The sequence below is a fragment of the Camelina sativa genome, chromosome 12 (genome assembly GCF_030686135.1).
Source record: "Camelina sativa cultivar CO46 ecotype springtype chromosome 12, ASM3068613v1".
Classification (NCBI taxonomy): Eukaryota; Viridiplantae; Streptophyta; class Magnoliopsida; order Brassicales; family Brassicaceae; genus Camelina; species Camelina sativa.
The window spans coordinates 11,356,154-11,372,619 of record NC_141891.1 but is presented as its reverse complement, the minus strand read 5'-3'; the positions used below and the strand labels follow the sequence as shown (position 1 = coordinate 11,372,619).

The 16,466-nt window shown below is 34.3% G+C and overlaps 2 protein-coding genes across 2 annotated transcripts; both read right to left on the bottom strand.

Annotated features, from left to right (window-relative positions):
- Positions 1-888: 888 nt before the first annotated feature.
- LOC109125192 (subtilisin-like protease SBT3.13) lies at positions 889-9,717 on the bottom strand. Its single transcript, XM_087479727.1, has 10 exons — positions 9,400-9,717; positions 4,014-4,095; positions 3,671-3,768; positions 3,387-3,569; positions 3,006-3,302; positions 2,479-2,870; positions 2,124-2,380; positions 1,913-2,027; positions 1,638-1,830; positions 889-1,572 (listed from the first exon to the last, which is right to left on the bottom strand). The coding sequence occupies exons 1-10, from the start codon at positions 9,401-9,403 to the stop codon at positions 1,076-1,078; spliced, it is 2,118 nt and encodes a 705-aa protein (XP_087335853.1). The 5' UTR covers positions 9,404-9,717; the 3' UTR covers positions 889-1,075.
- A 3,468-nt stretch (positions 9,718-13,185) lies between these two features.
- On the bottom strand, positions 13,186-14,611 carry LOC104733428 (subtilisin-like protease SBT3.13). Its single transcript, XM_010453007.1, has 5 exons — positions 14,483-14,611; positions 14,132-14,229; positions 13,752-13,849; positions 13,461-13,640; positions 13,186-13,373 (listed from the first exon to the last, which is right to left on the bottom strand). Exons 1-5 carry the CDS (start codon positions 14,609-14,611, stop codon positions 13,186-13,188), a joined length of 693 nt encoding a protein of 230 aa, XP_010451309.1.
- Positions 14,612-16,466: the final 1,855 nt, after the last annotated feature.

Genomic DNA, 16,466 nt, shown 5'->3' with positions numbered 1-16,466 from the left:
TTCACGGAACACATATAAATGATGTAATCTTCGATCCGCATGTCGTAGACAAGTCCCGGGTTTGTAGCTTTTCCAGGGTTTACAAGTCCTCCTCCATAGTCAAATGGATCTGCTAGCTTCTTGTTTGATCCTTCAAAAAAAAAAGGTTCTCTAGATGGACTTGTCCTCCAAGATTTAAAAGAAACCAATTTGACGGTAGGAAAAAAATGAAAAATAAACCTTAGACAATTTAATCAGTAAAAAAAAAACTATATACAAAACAAATAATATATCTATTCCGCCATGGCGCCATCAAACTCCTTCTCAAAGTTTTTTGTAGCGATTCTGAACTATATAACCATGTTTGATAGCCAAAAGCTTACATTTTGAAGATGAAAAAGATATAGTGTTCAAAGAATGGTGAACAAAGGCAATTTAGGAACCCTACAAGTCATCATGCCATGCATATGGTGGTAGGGCAATGCGCGGCATAATTTTGGCACTTTGTCGCAGTTTCATTGCTCTCCCGGGATGAGGTGTCGCCATATTATTCGTCTCCTAATATTTGGAAAAGTAATTGAATATTATAATTAATAAAAAATCAACTGTATGTTCAGTTTGTTTCCATCACATTACAATGCAGTATATAAATTGAGTACACACATGCAGGAATAAAAACTCCCCAACAAACCTGGATCATGGCTATACATATAACAAAAACATTACATATTTGGTTTCAGGAGCGAATGTCGTGAAAAATATACGTATTTTTTTTTTTGTCTTAATACTAAACAAAACAAGGTACATACACTGATATTGAAATAGATCACGGTCATGGATTTATCCCTAGACCTAAATGACCAAAGTACTCGGATCAATTTTTAAATAAGTAAACGAAGAAGACGTCGCTAACGAACCGGCGGTGCATTTCTTTTGTTTTGGTTCTAAAGTTTACATAAGGACAAAGACCATGAGCTTCATATGGCTCTGTTTATTACATCGATCTAAATCGGTTACACAGTAATGAGTTATCTTGCTAATGCTTGATCTTTGTCTTAACCGAGACAGGAATGGTAACGTCATGAACACCATCAGTTCATGTTAAGCTGCCAAAGAAGTAGCCAGTGTTGACTTTATGACTCGTTTTAGCCTTAACCGAGAAAGTGAGTACTCTGTTAGCTGCAGAGTTAAACACGAGTGTGGTCGGGTTCACGGTGAGAGTTATACCAAGAGGAGACTCGATCACAGCTTTATAGACTGACTTGATGGGTCCAACATTGGTTACAGTTCTTGTGAGTGTGACCTCTTTCTCAAGATTTGGAATTGTCATTGAAGGTAGGTTTATATCAAGAACTGATGGCTCAGGAGTTGGACACTTGTTCTTTTTACCGAGCACACGAGAGATTGAGGAGTCGTTGTAACCCACGGCACACATATAACTGATGTAATCTTTGATCCCCATATCATAGACAAGTCCGGGCTTTGCAGCTTTTTCAGGGTTTACAAGTCCTCCTCCATAGTCAAATGGATCTGCAAGCTTCTTGTTTGATCCTTCAGCAAAAATAGGTTCTCCAGTTGGACTTGTCCTCCAAGCTTCAAAAGAAATCTGATTAGTCAGTTTTATTCTATGAAAAAGAAGAATAAGAAGAAGCAAGAACCTGTTGTGACCAAAGCTGATCTCATTGCAGCAGGAGACCAATTAGGGTGTAGACATTTGAGCAGAGCTATGATTCCGGAAACAACAGGAGTCGACATCGATGTCCCTGAATCAAGTCCAAATCCGTTGTGCGCATCAGGATCAAGCGGACTTAACGCTGCGAGTATGCTCACACCCGGAGCTGCTATATCAGGCTACAGAATAAAACGTGACCAGATATTTAACAAGTTTACTCAAAAAGATTTCAACTGATAAATAAACAAATGGCTTTAGAACCTTGAGAATGGCTGGTGAAACCGAATTAGGTCCTCTACATGAGAATGCAGCAACTTTAGTCGTTGCAGGCTGACCGGTTAGTGTAGTAGCCACACTAATTCTCACAGTGGGAGATCTGTGCTCGACAGATCAATGATGTATGTATTTCAGAAATGTAAATGTACTTATTATGTAACCGAGTTTAATATTTTGTATCTTTCGAGATAGGTACCTGGTGGTACGTATATATTTTAAAATGTCAGTTCCAAGCTCGTAATCTGCGTAAATGCAGTGTAAACCATTGCATCGAGAAAGAAGATCGTCAGGCTTTTGGGCTAAGATGACTGCTGCTACATCTTTCCCTGCAATTGGAGAAGCACTATCGAAAACAAGAACTGTTTTCCCCTTTACATCAACATTATCATCACTGTCTGAATCTAAGAAAGCTAAACCGGTTGAAATCTCCGGTCCAGTGAACAGAGATTCAGCCTAGTTACACACCAACAAAAAAAAAAAATAAGAATTAGGGTTTAGGGTTTAAGGTTTAAACGTTGAGTTTTTTTTGTTTGGGAGTAAAACATAATTACCATGAGGGTTTGTTTATTCCCAAGTGTGATCTTTGTAGGAAAAGACCGGTCAAGAGTAGTGGCAGCAACGGTCAAGAGCCAAGGAGCAACATTGTCAACAGTCTGAGCACCAGGGCCTTCGTTACCCGCAGCAGCCACAACCGTAATCCCTTTAGCCACCGCGTGAAAAGCTGCGATATAATCGAGCTTATCGACCTCGGAGTCCTCGGGGATACTCCCACCAATAGAAACTGACAAAACGTCAACCCCATCATGTATCGCATCATCAAAAGCCTTCCACATATCAGCAGATGTGCATCTTCCCTCAGTTCTTCCTCCTTCGTCTCCCATTATGTTCCAACACGCCTTGTAAGAGGCTATGCGGGCCCGAGGAGCTCCACCTCGGACCATACCTGATAAGAATCCCACATCGATCGGTTAGAAAGGAGACAAATTATTGTCTTAAAAACCGGTACCTTGACTCTTAAGCTAATTTCTCTGGTGAAAACTCTGGGCTTAGTTTGGAAAAATCTTCTATATATCAGTACCTCCGGCTAGACCATAGAAGCTCACGTTGGGAACGAATGAGCCACCGGCTATTGTGGCCGTATGTGTGCCGTGACCGTTTGCATCTCTGGTGGATTTGAAATCTTGGATGATTGTTCTGTTGAATTTTCCTGCAACCGCGGCGAGTAGACCATTTAGATAGTACTTAGCTCCTATTAGCTTGTTGTTGCAATGTATTGTGGCGTTAAACTGTTCTCCTGGTTCACATTTTCCTCTCCAACGCTTAGGTATTGGTCCGAGGCCTTGATCGTTGACTACCTTTGACTCTGGCCATATCCCTGAATATACATACATACATACATACATGATTTGAGCCAAGGGGAGAGAGAGAAGGAGAGAGTTAAAGTTGGAGTTAGAGATACCGGAATCAATGACACCGATGATAGCTTCACTGCCCATGTTGGTGTCATGAAGAAGACCTTTTACAGATAATGATGAAGAAGAAAAAGAAGTTGGAATTGGAGAGAGGCCAAGGTGATCCCAAGTTCTTGTGGTTTTCAGTTTCAGAATCCGGTTTGGTATAACATGGATTACGGCTGGATGCTCTGCATGTGTTTATTTACAAGATTCTGGTTTAGAAACTTTGTCTTTACAGCCAAAAAGATCAGAATTTTCCTCATATGTGAGTTTGAATTTTGTTGAGTACCTGAAATTTCCTTTGCTTGTGAAGATGTAAGAAGTGCCGCAAAACCAGAGAATCCATGTTGGTAGCTGTAGATCATTGAGTTATGTGCGTCTTCTTTGCTGTATATAACATGGCAAACAAAAGAAAACAGAGTATATCAGTATTAGCTAGTAGACTTTCCTAGTGACAAGAAACGGATGTAATTTATTTTCAACCTATCAGACATCTCTGTATATATCTGTTAACAAATGGAGATAAAAATGTATATATATGACAAACAAGTTCAATAGGTGAATGTCTAATATAGGTATTATTAGCCTCTATAGAGATTTGGCATTTTCGAAAGATCATTAAATTTAAGTACAATTGAAGAAGTGATTCAAGCATTTGATGATGAGAAGCTGTGACAAGTTCAGGATCATCATGTTCTCTTTTGCCAAGATACACTATATATATAAGATAGAAAAGACTGAAATTATGAGAACAACTTTCTTATATTATTGCTTAGAAAATCTCCTCTCAAAACTAAACAATGTTTGCACTCTTTTCTTATATCTTGATCACACCTTAATCAATGATATATATAGTGCTTTATCTCCTAATTCTATTTGGACTAACTAACTCCTAATCCTTTAAGGAATTGTCATAAACCTCTCTTGTCCTTATCTTCCTTGGTAAGGATGTCTTGTACTTTAAACTCTTGAAGTTTATCCAACATTTTCCCCCTTAAACTTCAAGTCTTCCTTCTTCACTTCATGAACTCCTATCAAGCTTCTCATTTCTGCAAATTTCACTCTAGCCAGTGCCTTGGTGAGGATGTCAGCCTTTTGTTCCACTCCTGGTACATGCTCCACACGGATGAGCTCCCTCTCAATGCATTCTCGCACAAAGTAGTACCTCTTATGTATATGTTTACTCTTCCCATGAAACACTGGGTTCTTCGCAAGTGCAATTGCAGACTTGTTGTCAACATACATCATAATTTGAGCTTCCTTCTTCCCTGTAACCTCGCTGAACAGATCCTGCAGCCACAAAGCTTGTTTAGCTCCTTCTGTAACTGCCATGAACTCAGCCTCACATGATGACATAGCAACCGTGTCTTGCTTCCTTGTACACCATGTGATCGGAGTTTCACCGAAAAGAAACAAATGCCCTGTAGTACTTCTCCCATCGTCTTGATCAATGTTGTGGCTACTGTCGCTAAAACCAACAATCTCCTTTAGACCTCCTCGTTTATACTTGAGACCATAAGATGTTGTACCTCTGAGATATCGCAGGATCTGCTTGATGATTTCTCCATGAGGCTTCCGCGGGCTATGCATGTACCTGCTTACAACACTTACCGCAAAAGACAGGTCAGGTCGAGTGTGCAAAAGGTATCTTAAACAGCCAACGTTCCTTCTAAACAGAGTAGGGTCTATCTCTGCTTCATCAAGAGATTTTGAGACCTGCAACCCGAATTCCATTGGAATTACTGTCGAATTGCAGCTTTGGAGTCCAGCTTCTCTCAAGATCCTTAGTGCATATCCTTCTTGTTTGATGTTGATACCATCAACTCCTTGATGCACTTCTATACTGAGATAGTAAGTGAGTCTACCAAGATCAGACATTTCGAACTTTGATGACATTCCTGCCTTAAACTCCTCAATTGCTCTGAGGTTGTTTCCCGTGATGAACAGATCATCAACGTACACGGCAATAATCAACAGATCTCTTCCCTTCTCCTTTCGATAGACTGCAGTTTCCTTTAAGCATCTCTTGAAGCTCATCTCCTTCAAGATTTGATCCAACTTGGTGTTCCAGGCTCGTGGAGCTTGTCTTAAGCCGTATAGAGCTTTTGTCAGCTTATAAACTCTATGTTCTTCCCCCTTGATCTCAAAACCTTCAGGTTGATCAACGTAAACGTCTTCTTTCAGCTCACCGTGTAAGAAAGCTGTTTTTACATCTAAGTGATGGATCTCCCACCCATCTGATGCGGCCATTCCTATCAACATTCTGATAGTCTCCATACGAGCTACAGGAGCGAAAGCTTCTTCAAAATCAACGCCACTCTCTTGCACGTAACCTTTAGCAACGAGCCTAGCCTTGTGTTTGTTTATAGTCCCGTCTGCATTCCTCTTGATCTTGAAAACCCATTTGAGACCAATTACCTTCGCACCCTGCGGTCTATCAACAAGAAACCAAGTTTTGTTTTTATTGATAGAGTCAATCTCATCCTTGCAAGCTAATCTCCACACTTGCATTCCTCTTGCTTCTTCATAGAACCGTGGCTCATCGTTGGTAGCACATAATCCTCAAAACGTTTTGGCTTCTTAACTTGTCTTTCTGATCGTCTTATGATCGGTTCTTGAACAACAACATTCTCATTGTTGTCACTGCTTTCTCGAGACATGTCAGTTTCAGGTTCAGGTTCTGCTATTTCCTTATCTTGCTCTGTAGAGTGCGATGATATTGGACCATTACCAACATCTTCTATCTCACCCCAACGCATATGAAACATCCCAGGCTCTCTGTTTTGGCTGTCCTCTGTTCTGCTCCAACTCCACTTGTTGTTTTCACTGAAAACTACATCCCTGCTGATCACAATTCTCCTTGTAGACAGATTGAACAGTCGATAAGCCTTGGAACCAGGCTCGATTCCAAGATGAACTAACGACTGTGATCGATCGTCTAACTTCTTGAGACCTGCAGTTTCAGCTTTTGAATAGGATAAACACCCAAAAACTCTCAGATGCTCAATGTTTGGTTTTCTCTCATGCAAACACTCATATGGTGTGATGTTGATCAAAGCTTTAGTTGGTATCCGATTGATCACATACGTACTGTGACGAACTCCTTCACCCCACAGATAGTTCGGAACCTCCATAGCCTTGAGAATGCTTCTTGTCATCTCCATCAAGGTCCTGTTTCTTCTTTCAACCACACCGTTTTGCTGCGGAGTGTATGGAGCAGTCAAATGTCTCTTAATTCCACTTGATTCACAGAAACTGTTAAACTCACTTGATGTGAATTCTCCTCCCCTATCTGTTCTAAGAGTAATAATCTCCTTTCCCAGTTCCTTTTCGATCACACTTTTAAACGACTTGAAATTTCCAAATGCATCGCTTTTCTCCTTTAATAAGATGGACCACATGTATCTAGAAAAATCATCCACAATAACAAAAATGTATCTGTTATGCGCAAGTGTTGCAGGTGTTATTGGTCCGCACAAATCAGCATGGAGAAGCTCCAAAGGCTTAGAAGCTCTAAAATTTGTAGCTTTTGGGAAGGGTTGTCGAGTCTGCTTCCCGACAAGACATGACTCACACAGCATCTTCTCATCTCTTACTTGAAACAAGCCAAGAACCATCTTTTGTTGAAACATTGACTTGATAGTTCTGAAATTTATGTGGCCAAGTCTCGCATGCCACTTCCAGGTATCATCCTCAATGCGTGTGTGTAGACAGACTGGTCTTCCAACTGTTAGACTAATTTTGTACAACCTATTAGTCGATCTCATAACCCTCACCAACAGGCTGTTTCTCGGATCATGAACTGTTAACCAATCTTGTCTCATGCGAACATCGCAGCCAACCTCTGTTCTTGTCCCAAGCTCAAAATATTGCTCTTGAGGTCAGGAATATAGTAAATGTCTTTCACTAGAACCTGTTCCTCACCTTTACTCTGAAAAATTATTGAGCCTTTACCTCTTATTTCTACACAAGATCCATCTCCAAACTTCACCTTGCCTCCAATGTTCTCATTGAGCTCAGAAAAATAATCCTTATGGCCTGTCATATGGTTACTAGCTCCATTGTCTAAGTACCACATCCCATCTTCCTTGGTGTGTTCCTTGGAATAACCCTTTCTTCATTCAAGTAAACAATTTCATGTAAAACAGAGCCTTATCCGCTTCCTCTGTTTCTAATGTCTCGACCTTATTAGCTTCTTGATTTCTCTAAACCTTCTCCGGACACTGTGAGGCGTAGTGACCCGGTTTGTCACAATAGAAACAAATAATAGTCTTCTCCTTCTTGTCTTTTGCTTTGTTCTGTTCTGTATTCGACTGATCCTGTGTGTTGTGCTGATACTGCGAATTGTTTCTGCCTCTACCTCTTCCTCGGTAACCTCTTCCTCCATAGCCTCTCCCTCTACCACGTCCTCTGCCTCGAAAGCCATTATTTCCACTATTGTAATTCGTTTGATATTGATCTGAGTTGGAGAACATAAGTTTTGTTTGATTTTCTTCAGGAAGTCCTTCTCCTGCAATCCTTTCTTCAAACGCTTTTAATCTCCCCACTATATCCTCGAAGTTTGTGGTGTTGAGGTTGAGAACTTGTTCAAGCGAAGCTACCATATGAATAAACTTGCTTCTAGGTAGACTGTTCAGAAACTTATTCACAAGTCTTGGTTCTTCAATGACCTCACCAAGTGCTCCTGCCTTGGTTGCGATCTCTGACAATTTTCCAGCAAAAACATCGACCTTATCACTCTCTGTCATTCGTATCTTCTCGAATTCTAACATGAGTGTCTGCAAACGAGCCTCTTTGACACGTTCAGCTCCAATATTTCTAGACTGGATTGAGTTCCAAATCGCTTTAGGAGTACTCAAGTTACCAACATGTATGGTAAGTGATTCTGGAATCGACTGAAACAGCAAAGCAGTAGCGATGTCGTTCTTCTCTTGATCATTCGATCCTGGTTCTATTGTTTCCCATACTTTCTGAATACGCAGCATGATCCTCATCCTCATGGACCATACCGTGTAGTTCGTTGAAGTCAGAAGAGGACACTGCAGAGAGATCCCTTTCTCCAGCTCCTTCGGACGTGATGTTTCAACTATCTCTCCCATAGTTGTGGCTTGATGTTCAACAGCTTCTTTAATCGAAACACAACTTGATCGATTAAACCTAGAAACTCTGATACCAAATATAAGATAGAAAAGACTGAAATTATAAGAACAACTTTCTTATATTATTGCTTAGAAAATCTCCTCTCAAAACTAAACAATGTTTGCACTCTTTTCCTATATCTTGATCACACCTTAATCAATGATATATATAGTGCTTTACAGTAAAACCTCTATAAATTAATAAAGTCGGGACCATGAAATTATATTAATTTATAGAGGTTTTAATTTATCGATAAATTAATAAATAGAGAGATTTTCCTAATTTGGTAAAAATAATATTAAAATAAGATTTAATCTTTATAACTAATATTTTTATAAAGTCAATTACAATGAAAATAACAATTATCATGTTTTCAAGATAGCACTCAAAGATTTTTATATAGTAAAAATATTAAAAATGAACTCTAATAAAAATTAATGTGTAGATATATACATATATTTAGATAATTTTATATAATTATTAATTTATATTATTGATGGGACTATATATTTACAAAGGAGTTTCAAAAAAATTATTATTATAATATATTATCGAATAGTATCCAAAATTACACTAGTCCCAACTTGGGACCAGAGGAATTTATTAATTTATAGAGATTATTAATTTACCGAGTATTAATTTATAGAGGTTTTACTGTATCTCCTAATTCTATTTGGACTAACTAACTCCTAATCCTTTAAGGAATTGTCCTAAACCTCTCTTGTCCTTATCTTCCTTGGTAAGAATGTCTTGTGCTTTAAACTCTTGAAGTTTATCCAACAATATAAACCTAATAAATCCGCCCAAATATAATACAAACAAAATTTAAATCAGTAATCTCTTAGGGTTTTTCGAAAATAGAGTAAGTTAGTTGCATACGCATACTTTGCTATCATTGTTAAGGCTCCTGCAGCTGTAAGAAATCTCAGCTCTGTGTTAAGAAATAGGACAAAAGAAATTGCCAATAGAAGCATAAGTTTGGAACTTTGTAAAGAGTTATCCATTTTCTTAAGTGAGAAGTGTGTGGGTGGTGGCATAGAAGCTCTTTGCTTGTGTATATATATAATACATAATTCGTCTGTCAATTCACGTTTCATGACTCCACCACCACCAGGTGTGAAGTTTTTGTCTTGGATTCGAATCCTGTTCGGATTCACATTTTTGGATTTGGTTTGGTTAAATTAGAGAATTGAGAGTAGTGTCAAACTCAAAACAAACTCACTTCTTTCCCATTGTTCTTCGGTTAATACTCGGTTTTATCATCATTAAAGTACCATTTTCATTTTTGGTTGATTTGAGAAAAAACTTACCGAACCAAAAACCAATTTGGTTTACAGTTAATATTTTTTTTTTGGCTTTATGCTTATGAAAAAAAGAGGTTTCACTCATCTTATCCTTAATACTATCAAAAGAGAAATACAAATTTTAGAATGTCCAAAAATATTAGTTTAATTACTTCTTATCCTTAATACTATCAAAAGAGAAATACAAATTTTAGAATGTCCAAAAATATTAGTTTAATTACTTCAATTGCCACTCAATTATTTATTTTAGAAAAAGAATTTAAAATTAATAAGGGTAATTTGGTATTGATGAAAAGGTTTGGACCATCCAATTATATGATCCAAGATCCATGTGTATTTAATATGGATTTTACCAAAAATAACTTAAAATCATTAATAACTAATTAAGAAAAAAAAATTAATTATGAAATTATTTAATAAAATCTTTAATTTCGGGATTAGTGTATATGAAAAAATATTTTGGTTACAAAAATTATGATAATAAATACTGTTGTAGGTTAAAAATATTTTTAGTGAGAATTGATCATGACTTTAGTTATTAGGAATGAATCAATGATCAAAAGCTTTGGTGTGCTTCTCCAAGCCGCCAAACTCACAAGGCAAGTGAAGTTGCTGACCTGATACATCAGCTCAAACTTCAGCTTCAGGCTTTGATGAATATATTGATTCATGTCGACGAGGTCTATTTGTGCAGATTTTGAACTATTTAACAAAGTTTGATAGCCAAAAGCTTATATTTTGAGATGAAGAAGAGTAGTTCATTGGATTTTTTTTTATAAAAAATCATATAGAATGTGTCATCATATCATGAAAAAAGGGAGTTCACGCAAGCAAAACTTACAAACAGTCACTTTCTCTTTCCCCTTTTGATCTTTTGAATCCATGGCTAAAAACGGTAAGAGAGTAAATTCAGGGATCGCGCAAAATCAGCGAGAGAGTAAATTCAGGAAGCGGCAACAGAAGATGATTCGAATGAGAGAATGTTACGTTGAAATCCTTAAATTTCCAGAGATAATCTCCCCTTATAAGGAACTAGATAAAGCCCATGTTATAACGCGGGTAAAAAAAAAATATTGAGAATAATTAAGTAGTAATATACATGTTTTAAAATTTTATTTTGTAACATTTTAATATTGAATATGAACCTTTCATATTTTATTTTAATACTCCCTCAGTTCTATTATATAAGAGTTTTAAGACTTTTTTTGCTCTATTTTATAATAATTTCTCAAATTTCTATGTATAATTTTTATTAATATAACAATTTATAACTATTTGAACTATGCAGTATATTTTTCTATTGGTTGAAATTTTATAAATGACATAATATTTACTGTTATTAATCTTTGTGTTTTTACCCAAAAACTCTTATAGGACAAAGAGTGCCATTTAAATATCTATATCATCATAATTAACCATATTTTAAGTTTAATTATACATTTCATCTTATGCATAGAACTAAATATTTTATATCAAACGCAATTAATACATCATATCAAACTTATATCTTAGTAAGAATTGAAAATATAAATATAAATTAAAAGATATAATTCGCAAAAAAACTGAATCAACATTATTTAAGATTTATTTATTATGTTGTTATCTCATAAGTACTAATTTTATCTCATGTCATAATCAATTTTAAATGAGTGAAATTTATAAAATAAAAACAGATATACAGATATTAGAGACATTCTTATCAAATAACTGAAGATTCATTCATATAAATTATAATCTATATCTTATGTTTTAACATATGCATTATAAAAATACATGTGTTGAGATTATACAATCAAACATAAAAAATATTACTAATATTCTTAAATGATTTTTTTTAAATGATACATATTAATATTTGAAAATTTTTAAATCTGGAATAAATTCTGTCATTAGACATTCAGTTTAGTAATCACATTTAACTATATATTTCATCGTAAAACCATAATTCACTTTTTCATGGATTAGAGTTAAAATTTTAATTAAAAAAATAACATGAGCATCATATGAGATTATATGTATATTGGTTAGTATTTAACTTTAATGATAAAAATAATCAGTAAAAAATCAGTTAACATCCACAAAAATTTTGGAAATCCAAAAATATCCTAAATATTATTCTTTTATATGTCATAATTTCATAAGTAATACTTTTGTCAATTTTCATCAATTAACCAAAAATTCATTCCTACAAACTCATTTTTTTTTCAGGCTTCTCATATTACTACATGCAGTAAAATCTTTAAAATAAAATATTTAAAACTATACTAATACACATCATGTATTAAAAAAAATTCTTTTTAAGTTCATTACTCTTTCAAGGTTTTGTGTGCATACTTACAATAAAAATTTATATTACAGTAAAACCTCTATAAATTAATAAAGTCGGGACCATAAAATTTTATTAATTTATAGAAGTTTTAATTTATCGATAAATTAATTATTATTAATTTGTACAGAGACTTTCCTAATTTGGTTAAAAAATATTAAAAATAAGATTTAATCTTTATAAGTAATATTTTTATAAAACCAATTACAGTGAAAATAACAATTATCATGATTTTGAAGATAGCACTCAAAGATTTTTATATAGTAAAAATATAAAAAATTAACTCTAAGAAAAATTAATGTGTAGATATATACATATATTTAGATAATATTATATAATTATTAATTTATATTATTGATGGGACCATATATTTACAAAGGAGTTTCAAAAAAATTATTATTTTATTATATTATCGAATAGTGTCCAAAATTACACTAGTCCCAACTTGGGAACAGAGAAAATTATTAATTTATAGAGATTATTAATTTATCGAGTATTAATTTATAGAGGTTCTACTGTACAATGATTAATACAATTTAGATCTGACTTAAGTTATGTTAAATAATGTATGGTATTCTTTCTAACTTTGTTATTCATTATTTATTGATTAATATAAATGCTTTATTAATTTGTTTTTGATTACACATGTCAAATTTTATTGGAAACACATGTATAAAATAATTAGCATACAATAAAAAATATATTGATTTTGTTAGTTTTCCTTTTTGATTTAGAAAAATATATTTTTAAAATATAAACATGTAAAATTCTGTAAATATAATTAGTTGTCCTACTACGTTTACAACAAAATAATTTGAAACTTGATGGATCGGACCCAAACTCAAAAATGAAACAAGCCCTTGTTCTTATCACGAGTGGCCATGTCTGTTTGTTTTCACCAAAAAAGAAAATCTGAGACACAATGAATGCAAAGAAGCATGTATTGAAATCCAATCAAAAGCAACACACTTATAATTTCATCATAATAAATAGACAACAACAAGCTTAAAAACCAAATGAAGCTTATGGTACTACTCATCTGTTGGATTTGTAATCTCCAAACTCGGCGAGTAGACCCTTAAGATAGTACTTAGCTCCTATTAAATTTTTGTTGCAATGTATTGTGGCGTTAAACTCTTCTCCTGATTCACATTTTCCTCTCCAACGCTTAGGTATTGGTCCAAGACCTTGATCGTTGAATACCTTTGACTCCGGCCATATCCCTGTATATTCATTATGTGATTTTGAGCCGAATGGGAGAAAGAATTAGGTTTTATAGAGCAAGAGAGAGAGAGAGAGAGAGAGAGGACCGGTATCAAGGACGCCGATGATAGCTTCACTGCCCAAGTTGGTGTCATGAAGAAGACCTTTTACAGCTGATGAAGAAGAAAAAGGAGTTGGGATTGGAGAGATGCCAAGGTGATCCCAAGTTCTTGTGGTTTTCAGTTTTAGAATCCGGTTTGGTATAACATGGACTACTGCTGGATGCTCTGTGTTTATATACAAGATTCCGGTTCTGAAACCACAAAACTGTTCAATTCCCAAATTCAAAGATATGAACATTTCTAAAAGTGAGTTTGAGTTTTTGTTGAGTGCAATACCTGAGATTTCCTTTGCTTGTGAAGATGTAAGAAGTGCCGCAAAACCAGAGAATCCATGTTGGTAGCTATAGATCATTGAGTTACGTGCGTCTTCTTTGCTGTATATAACATAAGGGATGCAAGTAAGAGAAGAGCTCATAACAAACAAAAGAAAGAAACAGAGGAGGGTCTAAGTTCTGTGAAGAAAACAGAGTATGGCAAGAGGAGTTTCTTGAGTGACAAGATATGTAATATTGTATTATCAACATATCAGATGTCTAAATATTATACAATGAAGATTAAATTATACATATGAAAAGTTTAACGAACAGTCACTGTACATATAAACAAGTTCAATAGGTAAATGTCCAAGATCGGTATTTGAAGATGATTAAAAATACCTTTGGAGAAGTGATTCAAGCATTTGATGATGAGAAGCTGTGACAAGGTCGGGATCATCGTGTTCCGGTTGGCCAAGATACACTATATACAGGCCCGGCTCAAATATCAACTAGACCCAGTGCTACTTTCTGAAAACCCCCTAAATATATACTATTTTTTTCAAAAAAGAAAAAATTACATGTAAAATTTTTTTTTTGGACCCTTGGACCCGGTGCCCTTGCACCTCTCGCACATGTCCTAAGCCGGCACTGACTATATAGACCTAATAAATCCACAAAAACAACATAATTTTTTAAAAAAGTAGTAAACTCTTAGCGAGTATAGAAAAAGGTATTACTTTGGTTACAGACCTTGCTGTTAGTGTCTAAGGCTCCTTTAGCTATAATAAGAAGACTCAGCTCAATCATGGTTAGACATAGGACCAGAGCAATTGCTAGTAGAAGAAGCACAGGTCTGTAACTTCGTAAAGAGTTTTTCATTTCTTAAGTGAAGTGTGTGTGTGTGTGTGTGCGCGAAAAAGAAGCCTCTATGGTTATTTATAAGGTAATTCGTCTTTCAACTAATGGTTCATGACACCACACCATTAGTGATGAACTTTTGGGTTAACTTCGAATTCGGTTCTGATTCAATTTTTGGATTTGGTTGGTTTGGTTTGAGTCTTTGAGAGGAGTATCAAAACTCAAACAAACTCACTTAGAAAAAAACATCTCAGTCCAGTGCCGTGCTTAGGTTCATATAGACTTAGGACGAAAAAAAATTGTTTTGTTTTGTTTTAAAAGAAAGTTAAAAATGATATATATATATATATATATATATACTAGATGGTTACCCATCAGAAACGTAGATGATATGTAATTTTAATTGTTTATATTTTTATATTATTTTGTGACTGACAAAATCATCTACAAATATAAAAATTATCTGATTGCTTGATACATTGAATATAGTTTACATTAAATTTTATATAAATATAAATTGTAGGTGTGATTGTTTATATATGGCAGCAAATTAGTCATTTTTTTGTTCTTTGAAATATTGAATAGATATTAACAAAAACTAAGCAAAACCTGCAAAATATAAACAAAACATAAGTAAAATATTTTTACGTATGTGTTTTATAATGTATTAGCTAGATGTTTGAAAGTAAAATTGAAAAACCACATGAAAGTTGAAAATTTGCAACCACACTAACAAATGCTAACGTGACAATAAAAAATAGATGGTATGATATTTGAGAGTATATTTTATGCATTATTACACATTAGCATTTTGTTTGTTAATTAATAATATCTTTTCGTATAAACTTTTAATACAAGTTCTCAACTTTTATGTAGTTTTTCATTTTCCTTTCAAACATTTAATAAATTATATAATACTTTAATAATGCAAATAAAAGATTATGTAATATCAAATAAGAAGAATTAATAATAAACAAAATATTATAGACTTTTAAAAGCGTAAACACATTTTCAAACTAAATGCATTAGTTAACTTAAAAAATATATGTGGCTTTAGAATATATTTATATTATGTGGCCTTGGGCAAAAGCCCTTTTCAACATACATGAGCCACGACACTGTCTCAGTCTTGAGTTCTTTAACTCTTACAATTGTCGTCTTTCTTATAATAGACGTCTTTCTAATTATAGATTTATTAATAGATGTTATCTCATATAGATCTAAGAATATATATATACTCGATAATAATGAACAAGAGGAATATCAACAATGTCTGACTAATTCAGTAGGTTAGGTACTGTAGTTAAGAAGTTGTTAGATCATTATCGACTTAATTTTCGTAAGTAGTATAAAGGCCCGGCCCACCCATAAAGCAGCCAAAGCATTTGCTTTAGGCCACACACTATATTAAAAATTTTAGATTTACATATTCAAAAGATTAGGTAGGTCAGCTGGCAAGGTGTTCTGCAATTAATTATCTTCTCTTCAGTTCGAGCCTTATACATTGCACCTTCTCTTTATGTTTTTATTTCCTTCTGTTTTGGTTAGAGTTGTCGAAATATCTTAATTTTTCTCCTCCTTGATTTTAATCCTTATTTCATTATAATCAATCGTTTGTGATTATTATTAACTCAAAGGTTATGAATTAAAAATAATAAATGTATTTGGGAATTAGGAATTGCAAAATTATGTTCTTGTTCTGCATAGATTGTTTTACATTGCTAAAGTATTTAATAATTTTTAAATATATATTTTAATTATATTTAGTATTTTAGTGGAAAAAAAATTATTAGATTTTACATAGAAAATATGTTTTAGGCCACCAAAATTCAAGGATCGGTCCTGGCCTTCTTAAACGTGTTGACAAAAAGAAGAA